Here is an 11,764-nt window from a genome sequence, read left to right as displayed (position 1 = left end):
GCGCTATGGGGGTGTGTCTGTATACTTGACAACCACACAATATTTTACAAATGACCAGCTGTCCCTTTTGTTTCAGATAATATACATTCTATCTTAGCACAGAGAACACTAAAACACCTTATGTGCCAAAAATAGTGAGAAGGAGAGAAGATATCAAACAGCGAGTTCCTGACTGAGTAGCATGTGGTTATGCTATGTCATAAGATGCAGGATGCTACAGCAGATGTATTAGCCATTGTTACAAACTTCTCGTTACCAATCCGGTCTTTGTCCTGGTAGAAACCAGTACCTTTCTGCCTACAGAGTTTTCATTTCACCACATCACCTATTATACAGCACAGTCTGTTCACTGTGCCTCAGTTTCAACTATGCATGCTAGCAGTCTCGTCAGAGAAATGGAAGATGACACTGGCATAATTTCACCATTAAAGTGATGTGGCGCTCCCTAGCACAGGCCTGAGTTCCTTTAACTCTAGGCCCTCTCGTGTTGCTCATTTGATAAATCAGCACTGCTCTTCATGTAGCTTGCCAGAGGTTTACTGTCTACGAATGCTCTTGCTCAGGTCCTCGACGTGGATCTGTTAATGTCACTTAAGGTCAGTCCTGTGCTGGAATAGCTCAGGATGAATCAAAACAAATGAAAAAACAGGCAAATCCTAAAGAATGCCTCAGCGTCATTTATTAAAATCTTCCCCCCTTTGTGCTTTGACTGTCATATTGACATTACTGAGCTCAATCTTGTCCAGGTGCTGAGATACTAATAAGTTTATCTTAGTGGTGGGTAGCTGCACGAGTAAAATATTAGATTTCATTACAAGAAACCTAGAAGAGCAAACTAATTATTTATGGCTTTATCCAGATGATAGCACATGTAGCTAAAACCTGCTTCGACATTTTTGTCTATCGTACCTCCGCCGGATCCTGTGGGTCAGCTACAGAGTCGTGTGCTGTGGTTTTGTCCCCTCCGTAGAAAGCTATGATGAATACTGATGCACACTTAACCCGGTACATCAATATTCGTCATAGCTTTCTGGGAAGGCAGTGAATCAGAAGCACAGTCAGAGTGAACGTCAGGTCTTAAAGAACATTACAGCTGAAAATCTTGGCGTTATCTGGTTTTTTTTTCTTACATAAGCGCAAATGAAGGCCTAAGCATTTTTATGATGACACATATACCCCCTTCTTACATAAAAACCACCAATTTTTTGCATAGGAACCAAAACATCTAGATATGAGTGTATTAGGGCCGAGCAGGGTGTCTTCCTGTAAGACTACAATGGCGTCATGCAGTTTTTCCTTCAAGCATTTACAAGCACAGGCCAAAGGAGGAGTGACCCAGGCTCTCAGAATACCACCACCACAGCACTCCATGCATCATAAATGACAAGAGCCTCACAAGACCACAGGAAAATGGTAGAATCTATGATGCACTGCACAGAACTGCACTGAGTGAAGGTTTCTTGTGTAAATCTGTAGCATGTTCTACATATACAGTTATTGATGAGGTGGTCTGGTTTGTGGGGGCTCGGGGATGGTGGGTATGCAACTTTAAGAAACCAGGTTTGTTGCCCAGGGTGACCGCTCTCACAGACGTTATTAATTACGTAGTTATTAAAAACTGGTGGTTAAAAAAAGAAAAGGGGGGGTGGGGGGCTTCATGGCGCAACAAACAGAAAGAAAAAAATGCTGTTTCATCCGGTTTTAATCCAAGTCGATTTTGTGGCATGTATCCTCAATTTTCCCACACGTGCACACACACACACTCACACGTTTTAATAGTCTTGTCAGTCCTATCCTCACCCACTCACTAACGTTCAGATTTTTCAAGAACTTTCAGCAGATAATAACATACACGCCGCCAATAGGCGGCCTCCCTCCATCCCACAATCATGCGGTTAAAGTTTGTTCTCATTGGCCATTTAAACTTCGATGGAGGAGGCTGAGTAAACACTTGCCAACCTCACGACTTTCCACTCCCTTATGCACTCACTTCGCGTAGCTGCAAAATTCTTTAAATCGTGACATTAGAAATCAGGTGGGAATGTACTAGGAGTGACCTACCCGAAGATTCTCATGTATAAAAAGAAATACAATGTGCACAGAACCGCGCACATCGTAAGATTTGATTTCGTGTGTGATTGATCACGTTTTATTTGGCTTCCTAACCATATTTTGTTTCCTTCCCGATGAGAGTAGTAATCCCCGCGCTTTAGCCAGGTTGCAGCGTTTGCATCGGTTGCATGAGTCGACCGAAAAGAGTTAACTTCTCTCCGCTTTGATCGCTTTTTAAATTATATATTTTTTTTAATTTGGGGGGATTCGGGTGAAGCGTGCGCCCTCGCCGCACGCGGACGTCGGCTGCGCCGCGTGCGAAGCAGGCTGGCCGGTTGCTGCTCGTGCACTATGGAGGAGAAAGCCAAGGACGGCGCTGCCGAAGAGGCGACGTCTTGTCCGCGCAGGATGTGGAAGAATTTCCAGGAGAAAAGCAAACCGTTTCTCAGCCCCAAACGGAGCTCGGAAAGACGCAGCGCAGAGGGCAAAAGGGAATCCGGCTTGGGGATGTTGAAGCGGAAAAAGAAACAGGTCCTGGACCGCGTCTTCTCGTCCTCTCAGCCGAACCTCTTCAGTTCCACGCCGCCGACTCGTAAAGACGATGGAGCGCTCTGCGGCCACCCGGACCCGAGCCCTAGTAAAGGACGGGGGCTGTCGGCGCCGGCGGCAGCAGAGGGGGCTTCGGCGAGTAAGCCCGAGATTTCCGCGTCGGTCCACGGGAGCCCGCAGCTCACCGTCGCGCATTTGGCGGCGTCCCAGCAGAAGAGCTCGTCCCTGGGGTCGGCGTGCTTCGAGAGGCTGGTGGGCGAGTCCGCCGCGTCCAGCGAGGACGAACTGCGTAAAAACGCCAGCGATTTAGTAAGTGTGTGGTGGAAAAATGTGCTCCGACCCAGCGTTTCCGTGCTTAGATTCCAGTGGACCAGAAAGCGGTTTGTTTAGGGGGTGTCTCTTTCATCCAAGCTTAGACTGGTTACATAAATCGGTCTGTTGTTGGTGAATGTTAGCTCAATGACCCTGTATGGATAACTTCTGTAACGCCAAACACATCACTTCAAATATTTTGGATAGTCTGCTATGATTTTGCTATGATGCTTACAAACAGTTAGTACATGGCACAAAACTACTTTCACTTTTAATTCTTGAACTTTATACACATTAACGTACCACAAAGCACGTTAATATTGGCATATTCTACGCAATGTTATTGGCCACTGACTTAAAGCTGAACAAAAAGGATGGATGGATGGATCGATGGATGAGGAGTGAATTGTTGGTGGGGGTGTGCTGATGTGAATACTGACAAACTACAAAACAAAAGAAAACAAAGATTGAACGAGAAGAGAAATAACTTTCCAGAGTTGAGATGATTTCTATTCCATCATAAAGCCAGGGTTAAACGTCCACTTATGCAGCATGTCCAGTTTGATAGCAGTTCTGCTTTTATGATGGCTAAAGTTTACTTCATCGTCAAACAGGAAGCTAAATCTGCATTCTACCCAGAATGATCTGTTACGGGTCGATTGGCCTAACATCGTGATGTCAGTTTAGTGGTTAGCACGTTTGAGTTGTTAACTCTGAGAATTTCTTAAATAACACGCCACTTTTCCTGTGTGTACCATGAATGGCTACTTATTTCGCTTGAACAAAACCCCAGAAACCCCGCAGCCACCTCTAATAAAGAATCCAAGTCTTGGAGGAAATCATAAAAAGGCTTTCAATGTTCTCTTTTGCTAATAAGGACACTCACGGGTGCTATGAGTAAATAAACGCGTGCCGTGTATAGTGAATTCCAAGTAAGTTTAAATAATTGTCTCTCCCATCAGTGAAGACGCCAGTCACAAGAGCATCTATGGCTTAAGCTCCGACCTCAGATATACGTGATGTATACCAGACGTTTGTTGTGTACAGTAAGCTATGTTTAATCAACTTTTTAACCAAAAGGTTGTAACATTCCAGTATAAATTATAAAGGAGAATGGCAAAGAAAAAAAATTTCATGCCATAATGGCCTCGCAGAACATCAAACTTTATCAAGCTACTGTTTTCTTTTTTTTTCTTTTTCTTTTTTTTTAAAGAAAACATTTTATGGAAAATTGATTTTCATTTTTTATTAGTTTATGAAAATTTTAATACATTTCAGATAAAGACTGAAAGTAGAATTTAGTGGAATGATTCTCACAGGATAGGCCCAGTTCTCACGCTGATTGATAAGAAACATCAAGGAATCTATGACGTTTAGTACTCAGACTGATTCTTAGACTGGGCAGTAAGAAAAAGGTGTTTTTCAAATTAAATAATTTGGATGTTCTGACAAATGACAGCAAGTTCTTGATCTAAGACTGTGCTTTGTGACGCATAACCCCATAAAAGTGTGGTGGATTTATGATAGTAAGAGATGTTGATATGTTGTAGATATTTTTTCACAATCTCTTTATAGATTTGGGTAATTTTCACTTGATTGTTTTGCCCTTTTGGGAATTTCAAAAGGCAGTCAACAGCTGGCAACATAAACAACAAACTGGCAACACAAGTTATTTATAGACTGCTTTGAAAAAATGGTTTCTTAATGTCTGGGCTATTTTAAAACATGTATGTCCCATATATGTGCTCTTGGAAGGAATAAATTACATGCCCTCTACTGTCACGCCACTCATCTATTTAGCTCAATCCATAATTGAATCCACTGCCAGTTCTGGTGCTTGCTAATGTTTCTCTCTCTCTCTCTCTCTCTCTCTCTCCCACCCCTTTCTCACATGCCTTCCTCAGTGCTTATATAATAGATACGACTTTCATTGCTGTTGGCCTGTTTCAAATACTGAAGCGAGAGGAAAGGCTGTCCTTGTCTTTAGTGTGTCATCTGCACATAGACTGAATGTTAGGAACAGTTTCAGGGATTCTTTAACTCCGTGAATATTATGAACAGTTTCGGGGAATCCTGTAACTCTCTGAACTCTGGGAACAGTTTTAATGTTTCTTTAACTCTGAATGCTGGAAAGGGTTTCGGTGATTAAGGGATTTCAGTTTCAGTGATGAACTCTTAGGTATTGTTAGGACTCTGAGGCCCCAGCATGCTGGCCATAACGTTCTCATCACATTTTTAATATACTGCATTTCATTATATTCTTCATCCTAGTTCTATCATGTCTGAATCCCACTGCCATGCGGGCTCGCTCTGTCCTGTCCCACAGGGCCTCCTGGAATTCCTTCTTTTCCCTGGCACGTTAACACACACGCTGATCTAGAGATGGGCACCGGATCGCTCACTCAGTGCTGGAACTGACCTCCAGTCCCAGTGCCGTCAGCTTCTTGTTTCGGAATATTCTGACAGGCCTGTGCGGCCATCGCTTCGACTAGCTTCGTCTGCTGAGGGGTCACCAGCAACACAAGGACTGCAGACCTTTGTTTACTCGATGCGCACTTTACATATGTTACAGTCTCAGAGCTGGGAGTCTTTATTGTTCAGTCACTCTGTTAATGTAGTGTGAAAATGGTGTTGGAACCTTTTACGGTTTTTGCAGAGCGGCTGCCAGCAGCTAATGGTTGTTATGCTATAAGACATACACTTACCAGTCAGTGTGTTGGAAACACCTATGCACCTATGCACCTATGCACCTCTACTCCTATGCACCTCTACTCCCACTTTAAGTACATCTATGGCATAGGCGCATATTGTACATACACTGATCCAGAGTGCACTGCACCCAGCGAGGGTGCTGCTGAAGTGGTGCTGAGGTTTGTCAGTTTCACTGAAGAGCTCAGAGTCCAACACCCTTAATCTATCTAGTGGTTATTTTGTGACTGTGGTCAGAAACAGAGGAGATGTCAGCAGACGAAGCATAGAAAATAGTGCATGTGGGAGGACAGCTAACACCTTTTGCATAGGGCAACAGATAAGCAATAGATTTTTACTGTACACAAGCTGTTGAGGAGTGAATTTTGTTTCACATGTGATGTGCTGACATGCTATGGTATACTTCCACGCTTTGCTGTACTGTAATGTTGGTTGTTGTTAGTAGAATGAAATGATTTCAGAACTCAGGACGGGAGTTGGCCTTTTGTAGTAAACCCCTCACTTGAAACCACATAAAACCAGGCAACTGATGTTATCTCAAGAGAAAAGGGAAAATCTACCATCTTTACTTCATTGCCATCCTACTCCCATTTTTAAGAATGCAGGCTGAGGTTTTTTTTTGTGTGTGTGCATGATTCATTAAGAAAATTCTGCAACAACACGAAAACATTGGTGAAACATGAATGAATCTCTTCATGATACAACACATGGAGCCCCTAGCAACCTTATTCACTGGTGAGAGGAGAGAGCAGTTGATTCTTTGTGGGTCATGTTTCCTTTTACTTTTGCAGCAGCAACCACAGTTTCATTAAAACCGAAGGCACATTCTTTTCGGCTGTAGGTGTCTTTTTTGATGGCTTTTTTTTGTCTCTAGACAAACGGCAGGCTGAGGAAAGCTAGAGGTTCTGTCTGCATCCCCTTTGGGGCTACGGCTCAGCCCCTCTGTTCCTGGACTGCATTTCCCAGATTGCTTGGCTGCTCTGCAGATAGCCTTTATTTAATCCTCTATGGGCGTCTGGTATTGATTCAGAGCCAAAGGCAGAGTAAGGAAATCTCTCCAACATCAAACCATTGGTCTCAGAGGATGTTATAATTGAAAGTTTACATAAATCGGAGGTCTGCATCTGCATGATTAAAGCTTAGTTTGACTGGCACTATTATCTCACAACAGGGAAAACAAGCACAGGGACCAAATCAAGCCCCCAGTTCTACTGCACATGAAGTAAAACTGCTTTGGATTTGTGCTGCTTTTCTGAATGAAAATGGAATTAGCACTTGAATAAGCCCCACATTCTCAAAGGAATGTATTAGACAGGCCACGACGTGTGGACTATGCATGTTTAATGCCGTTACTCGTACATGGTAAGAGTTTATTTTTGTAAAAGATGGCAAGATGGAAGTGTGCGCAATAGTATATGGGTAACGACCATGTCACGGTGTACTGGTCACCCAGCAGAACGTACACACACAAACATACACACACACAAACAAACTGCTCCTGCACTGTTCCGAATCTCCCGATTATTGGTTATTGCACACACCTGCTGCTCTCTTTTGTTTTGCCTGTTATTCAAGCCCACGGATACCTGCTGTCTGTGCTGCACATTGCCAGTCGTCCTGTGCCCACGAGCTGTCGTCAGTGCCTGCTCTTCGCTGCTGTGTCTTTCTAGCGTTCTTACTGCGGCCTCGTCAGCTTTTTGTTTCGAGTGTGCTTGTTTTTAGGCAGCAATGGAGAATAAAGATTCTCTTAACCTTCCCTGATCTCTCACTTCCTCTGTGCCACCACTGCCTCAGACCCAAATGGCAAATTAATAGGAGGCAACAGTAGTGTGCCGTCCAATATGGAACTGGAACTTAGTTCCAGTAACGGCAGCAAAGGCAGATAAACATGTAAATCAACTGGAAACAATTTGCAGTTCAGTGTGATTATGGGGTTTGATGCACATGCAAACGATCAGTGTAAAAGAACAAACAAACAAAAAGAACATGACTTGCACAGTCAAAGGTGCAGCGCTGAATAAGATCCCTCACAAGCATGTCCAGGGGCTGCAGGTTGGTCATGTGTGGTCAGTTCCAGTGGTTTTGACAACAGGCAGAAAAAAAAAAACAAAACATCCGCCATCTCTGTCTGTAGTCACATGACAAGATATCGTGTCATCAGAGTCGTTACGTGTCAGTGCACACGTATGGAACTCTACAAAACAATATATATTGTTCAGCACAACATTCGTTAGGACCTCTACCACATGCCATTTTCAGCACAGACGTAACTATCCGCAGAAAGCCTGCAACTGGACTTTGTTCCAGAGAATATTGCTTTAAACATACTGTGCATTGATCCACCAATGAATAATGTGGTGCAACTTTGAAGGTCTTGGTAGATAAAGACAGGACAGTTTATAATAACATCGGTGGTAATAACATCAGACTGACCCTGTAGCTGCTTACATGAGCAGTGGCGCATGTCTGTGACCCTGCTTGCAGTTACCCCTGGATGTCTCCCTTCTTTGTTAAGGCTGTAAAACAAAAAAGAGGGGACGGGTAGAGAGGACAGCAGAAAGGCAGAATCGAAACGTAAGAAATTAAGACGACGGCATCTGGTCTACTGTGGCTGTTCTTATTTTGCCTTTGTCTGGTTAGTCGAGAAAAAGCCCTCGGAATAAAGCTGTGTGCAAGTGTCTGGACGCTTTATGTCTTCAGATATATTTCTGTGATGTTCCTAGGCTGAGTCTATATATTTATTCAGACAATCAATTGTGGAGTTATGTTACTGATGGGATGTCAGGTGCTTGGTTATGATATGATGGTTTGATGGTATGTGAGGATTTTCTCAAAATTTGGTAATGCGTGGTATGCAGAAGGCACACTTGGTCTAAAGAAGAAAAGACAAAATAGCCACTGGTCTGTTAGGGTAAGCAGCCTCTCCAGTGAAACAGCCTGTGTACTTTTATTTATGTTACAAATATATTTATCTGACTTTAGCCAGCCAAGCTTCAGGCCTGACCATTTCCTTAAAAGCCTGATAGTTACATAAAAACAATAAACACCAATACATATGCCAAAGGGCTAGTATTAGGAAATTTAACGATGGTATCATCCAGTAACTGAGGTCAAGCGACTCAGTGGGCGCATGATTAATTCATAACATATATTTCACTTACCACAGACGGAGGTAGACATTTAGATCATATAAACTATTTCTTGTCAACTTCAGCATCAATAATTAAAGACGTAGGAAGCAGGGACTCTCTCAGAAGTTAAAACATTGTAATGACTCAAAACCGGTGAATGGTGAACTTACAACCAGCCTTCCAGACTCAGCTGTTTGCCTCATCTCTCTTATTGCTGTAAACTAAAGCTATGAATTTTCCACGTCGAACCGGTGCTCGGAGGATCCAATTAGTCCAAATATTTCATCTCCTTTATCTCAAATGGCACCAAACTCGGCTGGATTTGGAATAATAGCAGCAGTGAAAGACTTTCATTCTCCAGTATTCCAGGTTTTGGCTTGCAAGGACAAACTGAACTGCCTGTTTGTTTCAGATACTGTTGTAAACAGGAACATGAGGAACATTTAGTATAAAAGTATTCACCATTTCAGTCTTGGCACCAGTAGGCTCAGCTAAGGTAGTGCATATTTTAAGAACACTAGTGTTTAATATATAATTTGATCTTTGAATGCTTAAGATCTTTGAGCTTATTTCATCAGAGTGGACTTTGACGTTTTTATTTCGATTCAGAGACAATGTGATCATCTTAGATGTGGCACTGGTGCCACCTTCTGGTGCTTATATTGAACTGCAGCTAATAATGGCGACGCAGACCCTGAAGGGCAGCACAGTGGGGACAGGACTCTTAGAACACTAACTGAGAGTCAAATTAAATGATTATGAATAACATATAGTGCTTTTATAACTGCTTTGGTGACTAGATTTTACTTTATATGAGATTTCTCAAATATAAAATACTTGTAGTTTTTATACTGAACCGACTGAATGCTACCTTTGTATATGAAGTACACTTTGGCTTTGATGCTAATACTGTTCTGTACTCATTTCTTAAAATGGACTGAACACAATGCACAATTTGTGTGTCTTTTGAATCAGTTTGGTGGCCAACCATTGACCAGAGTCTTGAAACACGCTTATGTACAAAATGAAGAAAAAAGTGTGACACACACCTACCTTCTGGACAGTCTCTGGGCTCTGTGGTCTCTCTCTCTCTCTCTCTCTCTCTCTCTCTCTCTCTCTCTCTCTCTCTCTCTCACTCTCTCTCCCTCCCTCTTTCTCACTCCCTCTCTCCCTCTCGCTCTCTCTCCCTCTCGCGCTCTCTCTCCCTCTCGCGCTCTCTCTCCCTCTCTCTCTCCCTCTGTTTGTCTCTGTCTGGCAGCAGCTGATGTATTTAATGAAGTTCTGGAGAGAGTTCTGTGACTCTACAGTGGGCTTTGTCTACACTCTGTGACTCTACAGTGGGGTTTGTCTACACTCTGTGACTCTACAGTGGGGTTTGTCTACACTCTGTGACTCTATTGTGGAGTTTGTCTACACTCTGTGACTCTACAGTGGGGTTTGTCTACACTCTGTGACTCTACAGTGGGGTTTGTCTACACTCTGTGACTCTACAGTGGGGTTTGTCTACACTCTGTGACTACAGTGGGATTTGTCTACACTCTGTGACTACAGTGGGGTTTGTCTACACTCTGTGACTCTACAGTGGGGTTTGTCTACACTCTGTGACTCTACAGTAGGGTTTGTCTACACTCTGTGACTCTACAGTGGAGTTTGTCTACACTCTGTGACTCTACAGTGGGGTTTGTCTACACTCTGTGACTACAGTGGGATTTGTCTACACTCTATGACTACAGTGGGGTTTGTCTACACTCTGTGACTCTACAGTGGGGTTTGTCTACACTCTGTGACTCTACAGTAGGGTTTGTCTACACTCTGTGACTCTACAGTGGGGTTTGTCTACACTCTGTGACTCTATAGTGGAATTTGTCTGCACTCTGAGACTCTACAGTGGGGTTTGTTTACACTGTGACTCTACAGTGGGGTTTGTCTACACTCTGTGACTCTACAGTGGGGTTTGTCTACACTCTGTGACTCTATAGTTGGGTTTGTCTACACTCTGTGACTCTATAGTGGGGTTTGTCTACACTCTGTGACTCTACAGTGGGGTTTGTCTACACTCTGTGACTCTACAGTGGGGTTTGTCTATACTCTGTGACTCTATAGTGGAGTTTGTCTACACTCTGTGACTCTACAGTGGGGTTTGTCTACACTCTGTGACTCTACAGTGGGGTTTGTCTACAGTCTGTGACTCTATAGTGGGGTTTCTCTACACTCTGTGACTCTACAGTGGGGTTTGTCTACACTCTGTGACTCTATAGTGGGGTTTGTCTACACTCTGTGACTCTATAGTTGGGTTTGTCTACACTCTGTGACTCTATAGTGGGGTTTGTCTACACTCTGTGACTCTATAGTGGGGTTTGTCTACACTCTGTGACTCTACAGTGGGGTTTGTCTACACTCTGTGACTCTACAGTGGGGTTTGTCTATACTCTGTGACTCTATAGTGGAGTTTGTCTACACTCTGTGACTCTACAGTGGGGTTTGTCTACACTCTGTGACTCTACAGTGGGGTTTGTCTACAGTCTGTGACTCTATAGTGGGGTTTCTCTACACTCTGTGACTCTACAGTGGGGTTTGTCTACACTCTGTGACTCTATAGTGGGGTTTGTCTACACTCTGTGACTCTATAGTTGGGTTTGTCTACACTCTGTGACTCTATAGTGGGGTTTGTCTACACTCTGTGACTCTACAGTGGGGTTTGTCTACACTCTGTGACTCTACAGTGGAGTTTGTCTACACTCTGTGACTCTACAGTGGGGTTTGTCTACACTCTGTGACTCTACAGTGGGGTTTGTCTACACTCTGTGACTCTACAGTGCGGTTTGTCTACACTCTGTGACTCTACAGTGGAGTTTGTCTACACTCTGTGATTCTACAGTGGAGTTTGTCTACACTCTGTGATTCTACAGTGGGGTTTGTCTACACTCTGTGACTCTACAGTGCGGTTTGTCTACACTCTGTGACTCTACAGTGCGGTTTGTCTACACTCTGTGACTCTACAGTGGAGTTTG

General features: G+C 43.4%; 1 protein-coding gene across 12 annotated transcripts in view; it reads left to right on the top strand.

Annotated features, from left to right (window-relative positions):
• Nucleotides 1–385: 385 nt before the first annotated feature.
• The window catches only part of mctp1a (multiple C2 domains, transmembrane 1a), a 116,313-nt gene continuing 104,934 nt past the window's right edge, over nt 386–11,764 (top strand). For 2 of the 12 annotated variants that reach the window (XR_003410367.3, XR_014123961.1), the window contains exon 1: nt 412–2,910. Coding sequence is in view for 9 of the 12 variants with exons in the window: in XM_081715010.1 (XP_081571136.1) it covers nt 2,404–2,910 (507 nt within the window). In the remaining 3 variants the exon portion in view is untranslated. Of the gene's footprint in view, nt 2,911–11,750 lie in introns of those variants that run through there. The other 10 variants (XM_035529706.2, XM_027006215.3, XM_081715010.1 and 7 more) reach the window with 9 other exon arrangements.

This window comes from Electrophorus electricus, chromosome 5 (assembly GCF_041902795.1).
Source record: "Electrophorus electricus isolate QZ-2024a chromosome 5, ASM4190279v1, whole genome shotgun sequence".
Classification (NCBI taxonomy): domain Eukaryota; kingdom Metazoa; phylum Chordata; class Actinopteri; order Gymnotiformes; family Gymnotidae; genus Electrophorus; species Electrophorus electricus.
This window is presented reverse-complemented; position numbering and strand designations above follow the sequence as displayed.